The 23,291-nt window shown below is 35.6% G+C and overlaps 1 protein-coding gene across 3 annotated transcripts in view; it reads left to right on the forward strand.

Annotated features, from left to right (window-relative positions):
* The first annotated feature begins 959 nt into the window (after positions 1-959).
* Positions 960-23,291, forward strand: part of LOC127448058 (formin-like protein 2) — a 149,966-nt gene continuing 127,634 nt past the window's right edge. For all 3 annotated transcript variants that reach the window (XM_051710325.1, XM_051710324.1, XM_051710326.1), the window contains exon 1: positions 960-1,350. In XM_051710325.1, the coding sequence (XP_051566285.1) occupies positions 1,237-1,350 (114 nt within the window). In that variant the 5' untranslated portion in view covers positions 960-1,236. The remainder of the gene's footprint in view (positions 1,351-23,291) is intronic.

Consider the following 23,291-nt stretch of genomic DNA (forward strand, 5'->3'; position numbering starts at 1 on the left):
TTGTCTCATATCTTTGACAAGATGACAAAACCTGGTTCATCTTAGCCCACTCTCCCCTACCCATCAGCACATCTGGGGCCATTTAAAGTTTGTTTTTCACATTAATCACTAGATGGCGCTGTTGTAGTGCGACCGCTATACATTATCTCAGGGGTCAAGAACAGGCAGGAGAAGACAGGAGTTTTTGTTGTTGTTCATAATTTGATTCTGTCACAAAAAAAAAACAAACAAAAAAAAAAAAAAACACACACCCTCATTGATATTATTAAGACATTTAAAGAAATGATACCTACATACACTCAACAGAAACGTATCACACCTATAAATTAATCATATGTCCATCATTTTGAGTCACTTTGACCCAGACACACATTTTGGGTTTTATGCACTGAAGTAACAAAGTCACTGCTTTAACTCTTTTTGAGATATAATCGTTGAACTAAAGGTCAAAGTGGCTCAAAATGATGGAACAGGTAACATAATTATCACATTTCATGTTATATTGTCACAAGAATGTAAGATTTAAATTGTACCCTTTTAGCAAGAGTATACAGTAGACTTCTGTAAAACACTTGCATTAACACAGATCTGAATGCCTGTAATAAACACTGCACTCAAGATGCCAAAAGACAATGAATATTAGTAATCCTCCACTTAAAGGAATATTCCAGGTTCAGTACAAGTTAAGCTCAGTCCTCAGCATTAGTAGCATAATGTTAATTACCACAAAAATAATTTTGACTTGCCCCTCATCAAAAAAATAAAATAAAAATAAGCAGAAATCGTGGTGACAGTGATGCACTTACAACGGAGTGGATTTACAATGGATTAGCATATGTTTTGCAACGTCGGCCTTTCAGCCGTTATGCTTCGCCGTCGAAGCCAACGTCACGTTACGTTATTAATATTCATGAGTGGCTATTAAATCCGCTTGCGGAGCGGGGCGGGGCGCCAGCGCCTGCAGTTCTCCGCTGAAGTGCGTTTTAGATGTTTAATTTAGCTGAGACTGAATCATGAAGAACAGCAGAACTCACTGGGAGTGGTGCGGAGTGACATCGTGCAGTATGCGGATAGGACACGTTATGTGCTCTCTTGTTGCCTGTGTGAAGTTATAATGCTGCTGCTTATCTCCACGAAGTCCTCAAGATAAAGTCGGACAGACAGTGAAACTGGATATACTGGACATTTACAGGACAAACCCGCTGAATACGAGTGTGATTGTGTGCTGGAGGAGAGATGGGGAACGCAGGCAGCATGGACCAACACACTGACTCCAGAGGACCGCACATCCCTCTGAAACTGCCCATGCCCGACCCGGGGGAGCTCGAGGAGAGATTTGCGCTCGTTCTGGTGCGTATTCATCTTATTATCAGCCAAACTTACCATAAGAAACTAGATAGAGATATGCACTTTCATCGGAGACTTTTGCTTGCTCAAGTTCTATTCTATTCTAGCCTAGTCTAATCACTTGTTCTTGGTTGTTATTACTCGTTTTGTTGAAAGTTTATGAATCAGTTTTGTATAAACAGAGAGATGTTTGGGCTACTTTGCCAAATGCTTTAGATTGTTTTATATTCTATTCTGTTCTATGATATTATTTTACATTCTAGTCAATTCTTTTCACTTGTTCTTTTTGTAATTAGTTTTGTTGAAAGTTTATAAATCAGTTTTGTTTATATAGAAACAGATGTTTGCTTTGCCAATTTACTTTTCTATTTATTCACTTGGTAGTAGCTGAAATTCTATTTACATTCGTTTTGTTGAAAGTTTATGAATCCGTTTTAGAATAGAATGAAATGTACTTTGACATTTTACTTTTGTAGTTTGTCACAGTTCTATTCTGTTCTATTATCTTCTATTCAATTTTATTCTATTCACTTGTTCTTTTATGCAAGTACACCAGTTTTGTTGAAAGTTTGTGAATAAGTTTTATAGAATAGAATGAAATATTTACTTTGACATTTTACTTTTGTAGTTTATCACAGTTCTATTCTATTCTATACTCTTCTGTTCTATTCTGTTGACTTGTTCTTTTATGTAAGTGCACTAGTTTTTGTTGAAAGTTTGTGAATAAGTTTTGTAGAATAGAATGAAATATTTACTTTGACATTTTACTTTTGTAGTTTATCACAGTTCTATTCTATTCCATACTCTTCTATTCTATTCTATTCTATTCTATTCTGTTGACTTGTTCTTTTAAATAAGTACACTAGTTTTGTTGAAAGTTTGTGAATACCTTTTATAGAATAGAATGAAATATTTACTTTGACATTTTACTTTTATAGTTTGTCACAGTTCTATTCTATTCCATACTCTTCTCTTCTATTCTATTCTATTCTGTTGACTTGTTCTTTTATATAAGTACACTAGTTTTGTTGAAAGTTTGTGAATAAGTTTTATAGAATAGAATGAAATATTTACTTTGACATTTTACTTTTGTAGTTTATCACAGTTCTATTCTATTCTATACTCTTCTGTTCTATTCTGTTGACTTGTTCTTTTATGTAAGTACACTAGTTTTTGTTGAAAGTTTGTGAATACGTTTTGTAGAATAGAATGAAATATTTACTTTGATATTTTACTTTTATAGTTTTTCACAGTTCTATTCTATTCCATACCCTTCTATTCTATTCTATTCTATTCTATTCTATTCTATTCTATTGACTTGTTCTTTTATGTAAGTACACTAGTTTTGTTGAAAGTTTGTGAATAAGTTTTATAGAATAGAATTAAATGTTTACTTTTACATTTTACTTTTATAGTTTGTCACAGTTTTATTCTGTTCCATTCTCTTATCTTCTTTTCTATTCTATTCTATTCTGTTGACTTGTTCTTTTATGTAAGTACACTAGTTTTTGTTGAAAGTTTGTGAATACGTTTTGTAGAATAGAATGAAATATTTACTTTGATATTTTACTTTTATAGTTTATCACAGTTCTATTCTATTCCATACTCTTCTATTCTATTCTATTCTATTCTGTTGACTTGTTCTTTTAAATAAGTACACTAGTTTTGTTGAAAGTTTGTGAATACGTTTTATAGAATAGAATGAAATGTTTACTTTTACATTTTACTTTTGTAGTTTATCACAGTTCTATTCTATTCCATACTCTTCTATTCTATTCTATTCTATTCTATTCTATTCTATTCTGTTGACTTGTTCTTTTATGTAAGTACACTAGTTTTGTTGAAAGTTTGTGAATAAGTTTTATAGAATAGAATTAAATGTTTACTTTTACATTTTACTTTTATAGTTTGTCACAGTTTATTCTATTCCATTCTCTTATCTTCTTTTCTATTCTATTCTATTCTGTTGACTTGTTCTTTTATGTAAGTGCACTAGTTTTTGTTGAATGTTTGTGAATAAGTTTTGTAGAATAGAATGAAATATTTACTTTGACATTTTACTTTTATAGTTTGTCACAGTTTTATTCTATTCCACTCTCTTCTCTTCTGTTCTATTCTATTCACATGTTCTTTTATGTAAGTACACTAGTTTTGTTTAAAGTTTGTGAATATGTTTTTAGAATAGAATGGAATGTTTACTTTGACATTTTACTTTTGTAGTTTGTCACAGTTCTATTATATTCTATTCACTTGTTCTTTTATGTAAGTACACTAATTTTGTGTGAAAGTGAAGTTTTTTTCTAAATATAAAGAGATGTTTACTTAGCCATTTTTTTTTAATTCTATTTATATTAGTATTATTGAATTGTTTTATTTCATTGGTGTTATGACTGGGCAAGTTTTGAATATTATGTTTTGAGATTCAGGTCAGTGTCTGGTTTACTTTGAAAGATTTTCAATTGACTGAAATAGCAACAATTTCACCTGGAGTGGTAATTTAATGGTAATTTAATACACTTTTGTCAGCTAGTGTAAGGAAATGACATGGTCAGTTGAAATAGATGTGTAATGTGCTGTTGAGAATGTTAACTCATACAGTTGTGCATAATGACTCTGCTGGGCACTCAGGCAGTTTGGTTTGTAGGCCTACTATTAATGCCGTTTTCTCTGTATTTCTGTCAAATGTCAAAAATGTGCAGTTGAAGGATCTACAGTAAGAGATTTTTTTTAGGGATCTTTTACCCTGAGAGCTCTAGATTTTGTCTTGGGAATGTTTACTGATCACATACTGCCTCTTCCACCAATGCTTTTCATAAGATCATCTGTTAAGATGCGAATGAGTTCATTTTATTTAATATTATTATTTTTTTAATATGGCTCATCGTTAGGGTCATAATATTACTTCAAGAAAGATAATATCTATATGTCATCACTCGTTTAAACTCTGGCCTCACGTGCCATTGTCCAGAACAGCTGTTTCCCAAACATTCCCTCTACTCTTCCAGTTCTTTCCAGCGTAACAGTGAATTGAATACAGTGCAGGAAATGATGTAATGAAATTGGAATATACAATCCTTTGCCTCCATGTCTGAAGAATGTAAGGAATGTATGAGATTATTATGCAGCTACCTGAAGTGTGCTGTTTGTGAGTTCGGGCCGTCTGCTTAGTGCTGGTTTGATGGGGACGGATAAATGTAGGTCAGACCTAATGCTTCACTAACACAAGACAAACCCTTTCAATTAGCATACACACTCACACACACTATTTAGGAGGAGGTTTCCTTGCAGCTTGGGGCAGAAAGGGGGAGTTCAGTCAGTCCCAAAAGAAGTGGAGTTGGTTTGGTTTCTCTTGTTCACAGAACCTGTGGACATTTTTACCAATTGTGGAGGCTGAATGAGTAGTTTCCATTCAATATCCTCAGAGAGAAAATTCTCTCTTAGTCTCTGTTCGTTGGCCTCTTGTGTCTTGGCCACTACTTTCTCACTGAGTACAGGACAAGAGTTGCTATTCAGAGATGTGTGGTGTTTCCCAGTGGGCCACGCAATGGCTGGCAACACTGCATGAAAGATAATGCAATGATCAGATTTGACTATAGGGCTGGGTAAATATATACATTTTCCTACGCCCCCAAGATAGATTTTTAAATGCTAAGAGCGATCTGAGTAAATCACTTGCATATGTGACCAAATTTGGCACTATGCAACTAAAAATGTCAGTTATTTTCCACTGGCTGATAAATGTTCAGAATTCACTCACCAGTGATTGAGTAGTATAGTGTAAAGAAGTTCAGCACCGGGATCCTTTCACTGTGTGTTGAGAGTAAAATTTTGGTTCGACTCGTTTTGTGTAATGTGTCCAAAGACGAGATCCACACAATCCATTTGTCATTGAATAATGTCTCTTTTAATACCCTTTCTGTTCTTTACAGTCATTTGTTGATTAAAAACAAAAAATAGAAACATTTCATTCTAATCTCGCATAACACGGATGCGGTAAAGAGACTCCTGTCGTTAATGTGCACTCAACCAAAACCACTGACACTCACTTAGAGAAAAAAAAAAAAAGCTAAAATGTGACAAAAATGATATAAAACTAATGATAAAATAAAATTAGTATTATCAATATTTTCATTATGCCAAGTTAGAAAGTCTCCTGTGTAATTAACAGCATTAGCTGAGAGAGATTTTATATATATATATATATATATATATATATATATATATATATATATATATATATATATATATATATATATATACACACACTGCCGGTCAAAAGTTTTGAAACACTTGACTGAAATGTTACTCATGATCTTAAAAATCTTTTGATCTGAAGGCGTATGCTTAAATGTTTGAAATTAGTTTTGTAGACAAAAAATATAATTGTGCCACCATATTAATTTGAAATTGATTAATTGGACCAAATAATAAAGAAAAGCAGCCAATAAGTGCCCAACATAGATGGGAACTCCTTCAATACTGTTTAAAAAGCATCCCAGGGTGATACCTCAAGAAGTTGGTTGAGAAAATGTCAAGAGTACATGTCTGCAAATTCTAGGCAAAGGGTGACTACTTTGATGATGCTAAAATATAACACAGTTATGATTTATTTTGGATTTTGTTTAGTCACAACATAATTCCCATAGTCCCATTTATGTTATTCCATAGTTTTGATGACTTTACTATTATTCTAAAATGTGAAAAAAAATTATAATAAAGAATGAGTAAGTGTTTTAAAACTTTTGACCGGTAGTGTATATATGTATATGTATGTGTGTATATATATATATATATATATATATATATATATATAAAAAAAAGAAAAAAAAAAGAAAAAAAAATTATATATATATATATATATATATATATATATATATATATATATATATATATATATATATATGTGTGTGTGTGTGTGTGTGTGTGTATGTATGTATGTATGTATGTATATATATATATATATTTAAGCAATATCACACGAGCAAGAGTGCGATATGGCCCTATATCAGCACTGCTGTGATATGGCCGCAAGTACGAGTCTGCAAGCCGAGTGCCGTAGGTAATCAGAGCAGTGCTGATTTAGGGCCATATAGCACGATTGCGAGTGTGATATTGCTTACATACAACAGTTCAATGAACAAGTAAATTTTAAAAAATTAGGAAAAACTGAGTACGGTCACAAAAAAATGCATTTGTGCATGGAACTACTTTCTTATGCGAGGATCAGAATCTGCCGTTGCTGGTTCAAACCAAATGATGTGTCCAAGCCTCTCTAAAACATCACTTCAGAACTACTAGTATCACAGCTTGGGCTGTTTCTAAAATGTTATTGTAGAAACAAGGATGTGTGTGTGTGTGTTTGTGTGTGTGTGTGTGTGTGTGTGTGTGTGTGTGAGAGAGAGAGAGAGAGAGTGAGAGAGAGAGAGAGAGAGAGAGTGTGCGATCACCTGTTGATGATGCTGTAGTCTGTTAGCCAGCTTTCTGAAGATAATGTAATTTTAGTTAAATTTATCCTATTTTCTCAGTGGAAAAATAGCTGTTCAAGCGGGGGGTATTCCTCTTTCTTTCGCGGTAGCCGGTGCGCAAGAGTCTTTCACTATAGGAAGTGCCTTGAGTTTGTATAATTAATTAGTCTGTTGTGTTTCTCAGCTGTGATGAGCCTTAATGCTGAAGTTGTTAGTTTAAAGCCGTTTAGAGCTATTTCCTAGCTTTAGTAGTGTAGTCGTAATACGAGCGATCACTGAGTGCTTTTGAATGTAAACACTGACTGACGCTGACTCACTTCAGATCACCAAGTGGCTCATATTACACACAAACATGGTATTTTGCCACCACCTGCTTGCTAAAATATGTAATGTCACAATTTTAAATGTAAAGAGACAGTTAGCGCTTAACACTTTTGAACTGTTCTTACACTTTAGTTTACAACAGCACGAACACAAGCGGAGTGATGCACACAGTGAAGCATCTGAGTACTGATGGTGTGAGACCATCAGTACTCATGGAATGTTTCTCCTCCAATCAGATTCGAGGACCGGAACTAACTGTTGTATTGAACGAAAGATGTTCCATGAGTACTGATGGTCTCACACCATCAGCACTCAGACTTCACTGTGTGTATCACTCCACTTGTGTTATGCAAAATGAAGTATTACTCCTTCCGTGTCTGAGTCTGTGGCTCACTGTCTTTATTTGTGGTCATCTAATAGCAGTCACAGTGTTCTTGTTGTGGTAATTGCTACAATTCACAGGCAGATGAATCCTGGTCTGTCATGGCTGACGTCACTGCTGGTTAGAGCAGATTGGAAGTCTTATTTTTAATCCCTGTGTTTCTGGATCACCTGCTTCTCACGCTCTCTGACACACGCAAGACAGAGCTCTGTTAAGCCTGGTTTATACTTTGAAAGAAGCCAAACTTTTTTCTCCTTGATGAACTAAAGCACCCTAGGTGAACGAAGCATAATCTCTGAGAGACGGGCTTCAGAGTTGTCCATTTTAATGACAGTAACCTAGGTAACAACTCCTCAACTGGCATGCGCGATTTTAAATAAAAAGTGACATGTCCAAACTACACCCACGAATAGTTTGAACCAATCATCAACACTCTTCGACCAACCGAGTTATCTTGGGTCAAGAATTTCAGAGATGTGCGCGAACAGGAGAAATCTCACCAAACGAACACATTGGCAGAACAAAAACGTTGCTGCATTTCGTCATCATTTGTAGGCGAACTAAGCGAAGCCTGTTCGCCCAGTAATTATAAATTAACGTTTACAGTTCAAACACTTCTGTCTTATAAAGAGACCCTTATAAAAATGAAACATGCTTTTTAAGTGGTAACCATAGAATAATATAGGATTTGCTGTGTAACTATGATAACCAACCACAGTTATTGACATGATACCACAGTGGTATACCATAGTTATCACTCTCAAAATGTTAACCTAACCTAAAACTATAAATATATTTTAAATAGGGCTGTTGATTTTATGCGGTAATTAAAGCGATATGTGCAATTAATCATGTCTCCTGACCCATATGTAAATATATAAAGGGACATGTTTTGCTAATGACAGTGAACTTTTTATATTTTCATTTAATTTATTATTTAGTGTAAATGTCGAACATTTTACTTTGTGTTATATTACCCTGGAATTCCTGAAATGTTTTTTTTTTTTTTTTTAAATAGTTACCCCAGATGCGATTGGGTTTCTAATACAGCTGCTGATGGAGTAAATTTAGCATTTTTCTCTCTTCTGACTGCTGTAATCCACTTCGCTCTATGTGTTCCTTTTGTGGAAAGTCATAGAAACGTAATAATATTTGCTGTCATCTTCCATTCATAACTATAGAAGTTTACCCTACAATAGTTTACTTCCATGTTCCAAAAGCCGGAAATGTGAAAAGGGTCGATTCAAGCTTGAAATACATGTAACTTCGTGTTTTTACGAGCCGCATCAGTTGGGGCAGTCACTGTGCCTTAACAGACTTCACAAGCAGCACAACCAAAGAATGAGAGCCGGATCTGGAGACCAACTACTTTAAAGTTCCAACTACTTTTAACTTGACACAGCATCCTTAAAACATGGCATTTATGATGCTGCAAATCAGTAATATGCTCCAAAGCTGACAATTAAAAATAGCGCAGATTGAACAGAAGAACGCGTCCTGTGAGAACAGAAAAGATTAACGAACTCACTTGCAAAACGGATTGCTGTGGACTGCCTGTATGCTTAAATTCAGTAATATGGGAATAAAACAAACATTAGATTGATTAGACAATACAGAAAGTGGCTTTAGAAGTCAATGTTTACACCTCTTTCACAATCATGCAATACATTTCAATCTGAATTATATAATGTATATATACTGTATAATTATTTGAATTATTGTGTATTGTTTCGACTGAATTATCTTTACTAGTTGGGCCTTCTCAGCAAATTTTGATATATATTATTAATTCTTGGGCTTGCTGAAGCAAATCTGGGTCCTGAAGCAAAACCTGTTGAGAACCATGTAAAATTCATGTAATATTGTGGGGTCAATAAGTTAAGCTCAATTGACAGCATTTTGTGGCATAATGTTGATAACCACAAAAAATAATTTATAGAAAATAAAGAAAACAAAATCAAGGTTTCAGTGAGGCACTTACAATGGAGGTGAATGGGGCCAATTTTTGGAGGGTTATGATTTTATAAAAGCACATACATTAATTATTCTGCTTTTAAAATAAAACTTGTGTAAGCTGTAAAGTTGTTTAAATTGTCGATTTTACAGTTGTATTAGGGTTTATAGCGTTATGTCGTTGTGGCACCAAAGTTGTAAAATTGGATATAATTTTACACAGAAAAGGTTAGTAAGTGATTTTATCACACTGAAATGATGATCACACACATATTGTTTATGTCTTGTGGCTATAATTTTGAAACAGTGAGTATTTTAATGTTTACTGATTGGCCCCATTCACTTCCATTGTAAGTGCCTCACTGGAACCCAGATTTTTACTTTTTTTATTAAGAAAAGTAGGGACGAGTCTAAATTAATTTTTGTGGAAATCAATATTATGCCACACATGCTGTCGATTGAGCTTAACTTGTATTGAAACCAGAATATTCCTTTATTACTGGCCCATTACATCCCATTTTAATTTGTTATGAATTTACAGTAGTAACAAATAACTACAGTAGTAATATGGTAGTAATTATGGTATTTTGGAGGAAACTATGGATGCCATGGTAATGTTTTTATAAGGGGTCGCCTCACAAAGATAAAGGCAATGGCATAACTCTTAGCTGTTCCTCCAAAGCGTATTGTTAATTGGCTGAATTAATAAAGCAGAGAGAGAGAAAGAATCCTTGAATCGGGCAGTAATTAAACATCTCGTGCCTTTGTGTAGTTAAATGATTAGAGCACAACTCTTTGCTTTACACGGTGATGCTAACATGTACAGTAAAGTCAAAACGGTGATATTGAGCATGCTGGATTCCCTCAGAGAAACATGTCATGTCAGAGACTGGCAGGCGCTCACGCGGACAGTGTCTTTTTGCTTGGCAGACTGTGATGGAGGCATTTGGAACACTTCAGCACTGTAATCACAGCTTTGAGTGGTATTTAATTCTATTAAAGTAATGGCCTTGCTGAGTGAGAGAGATCCTTCTAATGACCAGACCTGCTCTCATCCACAGGTCTCATCTGTGAGGAAAAAGTAAAATATGAGTGTAAAATGCCACTATCCAGACGATTGTTTTGGTAGACGCATTGCTTTGTGGTTATGGGTGTTTTGGGTTGTTGCAGGTGGTTGCCTACTTGTCCTAAAATCAAAAGAGCCCACCCCCAAGACTCTAGGATAGTGTGATCTATAGAAATGGCACAGCTTCTACTTCAATGCAAGTCTATGGTGTTTTTTCCAACCTTTTTTTTTTTGGGGGGGGGTAAATCTTAAATCCAATACAGGGCTCTATGCTAACATTTTTGTTAAGGGGCACGGTCAAAAATTCAGTTTTTTAAAGACTTCTACATGTACTCTAACTTAAAGTGTCACAATACAGCATACATATCATTAAGAATTACTACGGAATTTATAAACAAAATACACTTTATATATCACAAAGGACATTATAGACTTTCACTGACAACTTTTTCAAGTAGTTTTTTTCTTTCTTCATTTAACCTCACAAGCAGCACAAAACAACCTCAGTCCTGACTGAACACCTTTATGAACATTTGATAAACAAAAACATAGGCTATTGACACTTTATATACAACCCCAATTCTGAAAAAGTTGGGACAGTATGAAAAATGCTAATAAAAACTACACATTATATGATATTTTACCTTGTGAATTTCATTTTTTTATTTTTTATTTTATTTTGTTATGTACAGTAATTTCAAATCAGATGATTGCAACACACTCCAAAAAAAGTTGAAGGCCAGGGATATGCAAGGGATATTTTATTTTTTTATTTTTTTATGGTACAATATTTCATAAGTTCGGATGTCAGATGCCACTCACACCTGTGTGGCCAAATAATTATCCACATTCACCTGCAGTAATTTTCAAAGTGCTCGCACTTTTGAGCCCTGGTCCAATCACTTAGAAAGAAATATCACACCTCTCCTCAATGAGCCACGTGATTTGAGGAATGCACCAAAGTGTAATACTGGATGTAGGGTTAGGGGTCATGATAAATCCCTGACCCCAAATATGTGAAACGGTTGTGCTTGTTTAAAAAAAGACCACTAACAAGCATTTGAGATCTGCCGTTACATGATGGATAAATTTCTCGAACTGTTAAACAAATTAAACTGATGATGACGTCACAGGTTTCAGTCTTTATAAGTGGCAGGTTCTTTGTGGAAAGTTCTGAGCCTGTTTCATGGTGAAGGAAATATATTGTGGGTTCAAAATGCTTAGGCTATTTCTGACTGAGAATTTGTGACCTTGGTCATGAAAATTACATACTGTATGCTTCAGTTTTTAGGCTTTAGATAAGCTTAATGTGTGCTATTTTCCTTTTGTCTTTCTTTTTTGTTTTCCTTAAATGTGAAGTTTGTATATTTTTTTAAGGTAAAAAAAAACTTTCTCCTATTCCAGTCCAGAGAGTCAATCCTTTCAAAGTAATCCTTTCAGCTTTGTCCAGCCTAGCCATATTTTGACTATTGGGTTAAAGTCTGGTCCATTTTGCAACTTATTCTGATCAAGAACTTTCACTTGGTCAGCATTAGGCCCTTTCCCACATACAGTCCTGGTACTTTTCCCTTAGTAACTTTTTAGATGATAACTCTTAAGAGGAACAGCATACCCAAGGAGACTTTTCCCTGCTTGCAGTCTGGCTCACAAAAATAACCCTCGTAGTGATGTCATCGACCATTTTTCTTGTGACTTTTTTGCATGTGCGATTCAATAGCAACAACAACAACAAAATGAACAACACCGACGGAGGACGCCGGGATCAGAGCTACACTTTGGTTAGGGTTGTTTTAAACGAACTTTGGCTGCATCGGAAAACGTAGGCAGCTGCCTTATCAGTTAATGGTTTAAACAACAGTGTTTTTGGATGAATGGAACACTTTGAACAGTTTAAAAGGCACCTTATTTCATCCTCGCTTCATCCATCCTTATATAGCCTCCGGAGGCAGCATTTTCCAGTTTTCAGACACAGCCTGTGTCTTCAGGTTAGAGTTTTAACTGGGCTTGTGAGCCGTGCATGAGGTGCTCTGTGCTGCAGCCGGAGAGATGAGATGAGGCAGCAAACGCAGCACACACTGAACTCAGCAGACAACATGTTGAAAATGCACTATAAGCCTATTTATCAACACAATCTTTTACAAGAAAAGCTTTTATGACTCAACATAAATTACTGTACCGAACTACTCATTGACTTAAAAAAGACATCTTGATGCAAGTTAACCATGCAGTATCAGGCACGCAATACTTCTCTCATGTAAACTAGATTTTATGATGGTTTAGTAAATAATAAAGTTCAATTACCCACTCTCGCTAAAGATCTGGGCCCGTATTCACAAAAACATCCTAAGGCTAAAAGTAGCTCCTAACATGGAAATTTAGGGTGTGTCACTCCTAATTTTAAGACTCGTAAAATTTTCATCTAAGAGTAATTCATGAAGCATTTTAACAATAAAAGTAGCTCCTATACCCACGACAGCTTAGAAGTTTCCTCCTGAGGACTTCTAAATCCTTAAAAGTGACTCACAGATGATCCAAAGCATTGCTTCTGTCGTCAATCCACATTAAAAACAACATATAAGAATTTTATTATGACATAAACCTTTTAAAAAGGCATCGCCTGAAACGCAATTGAGTCTATGTATTTTAATAATATAACATTATAATATTATGAACATTATAATATTGACATCGACCTATAAAAAGTTCATCGTCTTATTCGCAAGGGTGTTTTCATTATTGCAAAGTTCATTAGAGATGCAGTTAACTCTACCACAAACCCAATTCCACCAGAGATAAAGGTTTTGACAATGTGCACGCTCTCTAGCCACAGGCAAAATTAGACTGTGTAGCGCGGATGAATTGGGAATTTCTGTCATCTATCTCCAAAATCATCTATCAAGCTAAATATGCCCTCTCCTGACCGCACATCATCCGACTATTCATAATGTATTTTTATCGTGGATGCGCACTCACTTCAGACTAAAAATAATTTATTTAAATAATGGTGCAGCATTGTCGGACGACTACCAGCTATACAGAAAACACTTTTTTCTTCAAATATTTGAAATGTATGGGGGCCTGGGTAGCTCAGCAAGTAAAGACGCTGACTACCACACCTGGAGTTGCAAGTTCGAATCCAGGGCGTGCTGAGTGACTCCAGTCAGGCTTCCTAAGCAACCAATTGGCCTGGTTGCTAGGGAGGGTAGAGTCACGTTGGGTTAACCTCCTCATGGTCACCATAATGTGGTTCTCGCTCTCGGTGGGGCGCGTGGTGAGTTGTGCGTGGATGTCTCGGAGAATAGTGTGAAGCCTCCACACGCGCTATGTCTCCGCAGTAATGCACTCAACATGCAACATGATAAGATGCGCGGATTGATGGTTTCAGATGCGGAGGCAACTGAGATTCGTCCTCCGCCACCCGGATTGAGGCGAGTCACTACGCCACCATGAGGACTTAGAGTGCATTGTTAATTGGGCATTCCAAATTGGGGAGAAAAGGGGAGAAAATCCCCCCCCCAAAAAAATGTGTGAAGACTTTGTAATCAGAATGTCTGTCCATCCAAAAATAATGAATATTGATTGTTTAACAGAAATAATTTAGAAAACTTCTCTGAATATTTTAAACACTGATTCTGCATTAAAAAATAGGTAACGTGAAAAAATAGCTTCATGTGGTAACATTAAATAAATTGGTTTTATTCAACAAAAAAAAAAAAAAAAAATTAACGGAATATTGAAGTTAAGCTCAGTCAACAGCGTTTGTGCCATTATGTTGATTACCACAAAAATAAGACTCGTTCCTCCTTTAAAAAAAAAGAAAAAAAAAGGCAAAAATGGAGGTTACAGTGAAGCCCTTACAATGTAAATGAATGGGGGCAAATTTTGGAGGGTTGCCTTATTTGAGCTGTAAAGTTGTTTAAATCATAATTTTTACGGACATTTTAGGTATTAGGGTTTAGGATTGTGGCGGGCAGAGCGAGGCCGGGAAGATAAGTGGTGAATGAGCTCCACCTGTGTGCCACACCGGTCTCGCATTCCAGTAAAAGGTGGGAGTATTTAAGGAGAGGAGACAGCGGCAGACGAGAGAGAGAGACACGTGAAGCTGTCTATCTGCGTGTCAGTGTGGTGATGCTGAAAAGAAACCTTTTGTGTACTGCTGAAATGTGGCCTTATTGTGTGCGACTGAACAGTGCAACAATAAATGTCTAAGTAATTTGTCAAGCCGGCCCCAGCTTCTTCCTTTCCATAATTGTTACAAGGATGTTGCACTGTCATGGCAGCGAAGTGGTAAAAATGAATGTAACTTCACACAGAAAAGTGACTTTATCACACTAAATCATGTTAACATGCATAATATTTATGTCTTGTGATATTTTTGAAACAGTGAGTATTTTAACATTTACTGATTGGCCCCATTGATTTCCATTGTAAGTGCCTCACTGTACATTTTTGTTGTAATCAACATTATGTTGCACATGCTGTCGATTGAGCTTAACTTACATTGAACCCGGAATATTCCTTAGGTTATACCAACAAAACTCATTTTAAGGATTACATCAGATATAGCTCCTTAAGGTTACAATTGCAGGTTAACACTTTTTCCACTGAGTGAAGATTGTTAAAGTGGCCTGACAGGTCAAGTTCTGGCTCAAACAATGGCAGTTTAGGGTGGAAACTGTTTGGAAGCAATCATTAATTTTGCAATTCTGGTGGCACCAGTGACACAGAGATTACACACTTCACCTTGAAGTACAATGGTTAAAAAATAAAATAATAATAATAATAAATAAAAATAAAACAATCAACTCAATTCTAGTTGCAGTGCTTTATTAACAGATATTCCACTAATTTATGTGGTCAAAGCTGCTTTAGGAATCCATTTCAATTTCATTTGTCCAAAGGTCTTTTGTGAAAGTTCTTTGAGAACATTTTGCCAATAATGAAACTGGCTTTTGACTGGGCTGTAGATTTAGCTGGAGGGTGGACGTCTTTATTTAAATGTAAAATCTAGACGCAGCCATGTTTGCGATTGAGTAATGTCTCTCAGACTCGAATGCATCTCCAAGCATTAGTGTGGTTACCATAGCAGCCACACACTGCTGTTCACTGTTTCTGCATTGTAAAGGATTACAGAAATGGGTTTCACTATGGCTTTGAAGAGGAATGTGCCTCACAATTACAAGTTTATTGGTCGTAAAAAGACAGTCAAGTTTGTCATGAGTTATTAATGCTAGAGACAACAGGATAAACCTTACTACAAAACACAACACTGCCCATCCTAACATGTTTTAGAGTTAGTTTTTTAAAGAAGTAAAATTGAGAAGATTAAAAAGTGAGAAGATTTCCGATCATTTGGAAAAATCTAGACCACCGAGCCCCCTAATATGAGTCACATTTTGGCTTAATATCTTACACTTCTCAATGCTACAGGAAAGTGACTTATACCCATAGAAATTCTGTATTTTTTTTAATTTATTTTTTTTATGAATGCCTCAGTGGAAATGCTGTGTTCATCCTCCCTATAGTACTGCCTCATACTGCACAGCATACGAAAGGGTTTCTAGTGGAAGGGTTACTGTTTTGAATCCAGGTTCTGTGACAGTTTATTCCTCTCAATAATATGCACAGATTGCTTTAAAGGGATAGTTCACCTAAAAATGAAAATTCTCTTATCATTTACTTACCTTCGTGCCATCTCAGATGTTTCTTTCTTCTGCAGAACACAAATGAAGATTTTTAGAAGAATATTTCAGCTCTGTTGGTCCATACAATGCAAGTAAATGGTGACCAGACCTTTGAAGCTCCAAAAAGCACATAAAAGCAGCATAGAAGTAATCCATTGGTTAACAAGACTCCAGTGGTTAAATCAATATCTTCTGAAGCGATATAATTAGTGTGGGTGAGTGTGGGTTCAAGTAATTTTTTACTATTAATCTCCACTTTTACATTTACTTCCAAATTCTTCTTCTTTTGCTTTTTGGCGATTCACATTCATCGTGCATATCGCCACATACTGGGCAGGGAAGAGAATTTATAGTAAAAAATGACTTAAATATTGATCTGGTTCTTACCCACACTTATCATATTACTTCAGATGACATGGATTTAACCACTGTAGTCATATGAATTACTTTTATGCTGCCTTTATGCACTTTTCTGAGTTTCAAAGGTCTGGTCACCATTCACTTGCATTGTATGGACCAACAGAGCTGAAATATTCTTCTAAAAATCTTCATTTGTGTTCTGCATTTGGGATGGTAAGAGGGTGAGTAAATGATGACAGAATTTTCATTTTTGGGTGAACCTAGTCAGTAGATATGGTTAATCTGATCTTCTTTGTCTTGGAAGTAGTACCCAAAAATGAAAATTCTGTAATTAATAAGTGAGTAAATTAAGAAATATTCTGATGAAACAATGGCATCATTCATTTTTGGGTGAACTATCCCTTTCTGGGTTATTCTGCAGTATTTCAAATTAACTAAATTCCAGAAACTTCCTGGCTGAATGTTTTGATTGTGTGATATATATATATATATATATATATATATATATATATATACATTAGGATAAACATTGATATGTTGACATTGACAGCTTCATTAACTGATCCCCTTTTTCTTTAGGGACATGTCAGTGTCTATCCAAACAAAATCAAGTTTAAGTACATACAGATACCTATGAATACTAATGAATACTAGCTAGTGAATTACTTTAATTCTTAAATTAAAAACTTACACTATTTACTCTCTTAATACATGTTCCTACTGTTAATGCTGTCTTATAAATGTTTGTATCTTTGCTATCTTTTTTTCTTTTTTTTTTTTTGTGCTTTCCCTAACGTTCCCCTCCATCCACCTGTCATAAACTGACCACAAACCAAGTGTGTCTTTTTTTTTTTTTTCTTGTTGAATATACTGTTTTAATATGACAAAAGTAAAATTGGTTGTGAATGGCATTTCATGTAGACTTTAAACGCTTGTATCAAAAGATTGTGTAAAAATACTATTGTCAGCCTGACATAGACAAGTCAGACAAATGTGATAACATTTTGCCTTCTGATTTTTTTATGGTTAGCACAGTGAGAGCACACTTCTCTCTTATGCTGAGGAAACATAAACACTTCATTTTTCACATTTTCAATAACATGAACTAAGTACACACATCTTACAGTTATTACATGCACAACATTAGTGTGTATTATGGAGAGTAATGGGGCCGCTGTCTAAAGTGGTCTGCTGTTTGGGAACCTTTAACTATTTTTGTGGTAACTGCAAAAAGAGTCTCATTTGATCAGTCCGTTTGCTTGTGTTCATGTGCAATCATCTGAAGAGATGAGGAGCTTGTCCTTTCGAGCGGTGTGCAGGCCACACAGAGCGAGCGAGTCTTGATCCTGTATTAAACGATCAGTCAGTAGGCCTTTGTTAGCCAAATGCTGTGAATTAAACACTGAGACCGTTTTTCCTGCAAAGAGGGGGCCATTTTTTCCCCTGTACAGGCTTTACAGAATCCCCTCAGAGAATTCAGCTTGGGTTAAAAATAGAGAGAACGATCCAAATGAACAAAGAAACTTCACAGAAGAACTGAAGTTGTATTCGCTGACTTGTGAAGAAAGTAAGAATATTGTCTGACAATATCTCTTATTTTTGCCTGAGTACCACCAAATAACAACTGACAAAGATTACTAGAAAAAAAGATACAGTTCATTCAATACACACTGAGCCCAATAGTGGGCAGTTTGGGGTGTAATTTAATTACAAAGTAATAAATGATTGTAATCTAATTACTATTTTAGAACAAAAAGTGGTATAGTGCAGTTCATTTCAAAATGTTTATAATCAGATTACAGTTAGTGACTTTTAAGTTAATTACTTTTATTTACTTGGGTTACACATATTTCTAAAATAAAATTATAAATGTAGAATACATTTAAAACATTAATTATTTTAATATGTACATCTGTTTGTTTTGTGAAAACTGAAGGGCATGTACCCCCTAATGAGTCAATGAACAATGAGAAAATATAGACATTCATTTGAATTTGTATATCTGAAAAGCAAAAGCTTTTCTGTGAAAAGTTTAGTTTAAAGTAATTAGTAATGTCATTGCTTTTCTGACAAAATAATCAGTAAACTATGTAATCTGATTACAATTTGAGAGTAGTAGTTAGTAATTTGTAATATGTAACTTTTTTGAGTGTATGGGGTAAGCTATGGGGTATATGGGGTATTTTTTATTAATATATATATATATATATATATATATATATATATATATATATACATGTGTGTATATATATATATATATATATATATATATATATATATATATATATTTATTAATAAATAATAAATATTTTATAAATATTTTATAATAATATAAAAAATGCTATCTAACGTAAAAAGACATCTTCCACAACACAGTATAAAAATGTATTATTCGCTATTTAATGTTTTTTTTATATATACAATGTTTAAAAGTAAAACAATTATGAGACACAAAACAATTCATGAAGCATCAAAAATAAAATAAAAATATACAAAAATATCAAGCCATTGTTTTTAGGAACATAAATTGTAATAAATTATTTATATAAATTTGCAACATTTTAAACACATGACAACTTTCCCCAATGATATTCTTCTCACCACAATTGTACAGAGCCGTTATCTGAGTTACTGTAGACTTTGTCAGTTCGAACCAGTCTGGCCATTCTCTGTTGACCTCTCTCATCAACCAGGCATTTCCGTCCACAGAACTGCCATTCGCTGGATGTTTTTTGTTTTTGGCAGCATTCGGAGTAAATTCTAGAGATTGTTGTGTGTAAAAATCTCAGGAGATCAGCAGTTACAGAAATACTCAAACCAGCCCATCTGGCACAAACAATCATCCATGCGACTATCTAATCAGCCAATCAGCAGTGTGAAGTTCCCTGCTGCTTCAAACGCTCCACCATCATTCCTGTCCCAAAGAAACCCAAAATCAATGGACTTAATGACTATAGACCCATAGCTCTGACATCTGTGGTCATGAAGTAATTTGAGATACTGGCGTTGGCCCACCTGAACGACATCACTGGACACTTTCTGGATCCCCTTCAATTTGCTTATCGAGCAAACAGGTCAGTCTGTGGATGATGCAGTCAACATGGGATTGCATTATATCCTGCAACATCTGGACAGACCAGGGACATATGCAAGGATCCTTTTTATGGACTTCAGTTCGGCTTTCAACACCATAATCCCAGCTATTTTCCGGACTAAGTTAAACCAACTCTCTGTTCCCATGTCTATCTGTCAGTGGATCAACAGCTTTCTGATGGACAGGCAGCAGCTAGTGAGACAGGGGAAATTCACTTCCAGCACATGTACGATCAGCACTGGTGCCCTCCAGGGATATGTGCTCCCCCCACTACTCTTCTCCCTGTACACAAATGACTGCATCACTGAGGACCCCTCTGTCAAGCTCCTGAAGTTTGCAGACAACACTACTGTCATCGGCCTCATCCAAGATGACGATGAGTCTGTATACAGAAGGGAGGATGAATGGCTGGCTCACTGGTGCAGTCAAAACAACCTGGAGCTGAACATGCTCAAAACAGTGGAGATCATAGTGGACTTTAGGAGGAACACCCCAACATTGACCCCGTTCACCATTCTGATCAGCTGTGAAATCAGACATCAGAAGACTACAAAGGACAGTTTGGACTGCTGAGTGGATTATTGGTTGCCCCCTGCCCTCCTTTCAAAAACTGTACACTTCCAGAGTGAGGAAAAGGGCTGGAAAAATCACTCTGGACCCCACTCACCAAGCCCTCTACTTTTTTTAACTGTTGCCTTCTGGCAGGTGCTTCAGAGCTCTGAGCACCAGAACCGTCAGGCACAGGAACATGTTTTTCCCTCAGGCTATCCATCTCATGAACAATTAAAACTGCCCCATTGAGCAATAATTGCATGCAATACACAGCTTATTCTATTTATATTTATTTAACATATCCTACCTGAACAGTAAACATACATTTTAATGCATAAATGAACTTAAACAATGAACTTAAACATAAACAGACACACGCGCAACGTGGCTGCATGTGCCATTCTCTCTCGAACTGGCGCTTCTGGCTCATCTTTATCCCCCTCTTGGCTGATTAGCCCAATTCAGGGCCGGCTGTGTGTCCTCGCAGCCCGGCCCTGCCCTCCTCCTCGTCACACTCAGATAACCACTCTGTACAATTGTGGTGAGAGGAATATCATCTCAGAATGCTATTCTGAGATGCGGGTTGACGCTGTTTTGGTGGCACGAGGGGGACCTACACAATATTAGACAGGTGGTTTTAATGCTGTGGCTGATCGGTGTATATGTTGATATTTGAATTTTTGTTTAGAGGATATGATTCACAAAAACTATTATAAGAACTTGGTGTTTTGAAACCAAAATTCTATATCTGTGCAGGAGAAAAATATCCATTCTGTATACTGACTCAAAACCGTACTGAGATAAAGCCCTTGTGGCAACTTCTCTTTGTGACACCTTGCCACGGTCTGTCCTACAGTATTTAATAATGCCCTACTACTACAATTGAATTAGTTAATTTACTTGTTTGGCACAGTGATGTAATTTTCAGCCTGATGCCTTTTGTCTGAGACTGACCTTCTCTATTTTCTATTTAAAGTGTCTGCTGTACATTTGTTCATTGGTAAAGTCTGTATTTATGGAGACAGGGAACGTATGTGCACAGAGCGTCAAAAGTGACTGCTGGTGCCAGACAATATTCAGAAAACAAGAGATGTGCTTTCAGCAACATCAGCTTTACATCATAGTGAGCACATTACAATGTCATTACAGTGTGATATTGTTCATTTAAATGGACTTGTGCTTTTTTACATTATTTGGAAGGCAGCACTGTATTGATATTTGCAAAAACATTCTGGTTAGGGTTTGTTCTAAACCTCTAACCCTATTAAACTTCTGCAAATAATTCAGCTCAAGCCACTTAACATACAGACTCCTTTTAAATTCTGTTTTGAAGATCATTTCAGAATGTTGGTCTTAAATAAATATTTTGGGTGCAAATACAAGTTAAGCTCAATCAACAATATTTGTGACATGATGTTGTTTACCACAAAAAATAATTTTGGCCCCCACGCAATGGGGCCAATTCACAAGTGTTAAAATACTCACTGTTTCAAAAGTATAGCCACAAGACGCAAACACTAAGAGTGTTAATTTGATTTTAGTGTGATAAAATCACTTACTAAAATGTTCTGTATAAAGTTATATCCAATACTGGGATTACAGGGTTTTGTTTTCAAGTTGTAATATTAGATATAACTTTACACAGAATATGTTAGTAAGTAATTTTATCACACTAAAATCATGTTAACATCTATACTGTGTAAATATTGTGGCAATGATTTTAAAACTATGTCTATTTTAGTGTTGATGAATTGGCCCCATTCAATTCCATTGTAAGTTCCTCACTGTGACCCAGATTTTTTCTTCTTTATTAATCTTCCTTTTTTTTTTTTTTTTTTTTTTTTTTTTAAATAAGGGCAGGGCAACTCCAAATTTTGAAATCAACAGTATGCCACAAATGTTGTTAATTGAGCGTAACTTTATTGAACCTGAAGTGTTCCTTTAATTCTTACTACTATATAATTGAACACTGAATTGTGATTATTCGTGTCTTTCTAAATTATATTTAACCATTTTTAGCCAACTTCACACTGCATAATGACTGGCTATGGCCATAATGTAACATCAGCATACTACAGTTAAAAAAAAGAAAAAGGAAAAAATTATATATAGTAATTGAAACAGGATGCATTATTCCACAATATACTTTTTAAACTGTAGTATGCTACTTCACTATATTAGTCACACTACCTCATGACATTGCATTTTTAATTCAGCAAGTGGCATGCAGTTATCTCAAATAAATACTGACATTTTGCATTTTCTTCTCCAAAATACGTCAGTCATTTATAATAATGAGTAAAAAAAAAGGTCTGCTAAAGATTATAAAAATAAGAAATCTTTTAAAAAAATAGAGTGCCAACCCGCATCTCAGAACAGCATTCTGAGATGATATTCTTCTCACCACAATTGTACAGAGCGTTTAACTGAGTTACCGTAGACTTTGTCAGTTCGAACCAGTCTATTGTCCAGCAGGGTTGGTCAGGGTCTTTGTTGGTGTTGTGTGAGTTGCAGGCTGTTCTCTGAGCTAATTAGCCAGGAGGAATATAAACCCCAGCTGGAGGTGAGAGAGTTCTGCCAGTGATCTGTCTGAAGTCTGATACTAGCACTGCATGAACACACTGCTTGAACAGCTAAAGCTGGCTGGCATGACTGGTTTAGTGTTGATTTGAACTCATGCAGATGATAACACTAGGGTGGCATTGTGGAACATAAATTGCTCAGAGGTTCATCGTTCGGGACACTTAACCCTTAAATGAATACCTCAGGTCTTTAGTGACCCCCTTTACCTCATTCATTTTTTGAGTTATGCTTATGAATTTTCTTGTACCCTGAAATCAACCCACAGTGCCTTCTCCAATTATTTTTGCATTCATTTAAATGTGTTTACCTTTTCTTGTGGCACTACTGATGGGTTCTGACACAGGTTCTTGTCCCGTGGAAACCCGAAGTAATTGCATTCACATAAATACTGGTGAGTGTGATTCCATTGATGTTTAGGTTTAGGGTTGGGGTTTGGGTTAGGATGAAGAGTTAATAAAGTATGCTTTCAAGTTGACTGTCA

The sequence above is a fragment of the Myxocyprinus asiaticus genome, chromosome 11 (assembly GCF_019703515.2).
Source record: "Myxocyprinus asiaticus isolate MX2 ecotype Aquarium Trade chromosome 11, UBuf_Myxa_2, whole genome shotgun sequence".
In the NCBI taxonomy this organism is placed as follows: Eukaryota; Metazoa; Chordata; class Actinopteri; order Cypriniformes; family Catostomidae; genus Myxocyprinus; species Myxocyprinus asiaticus.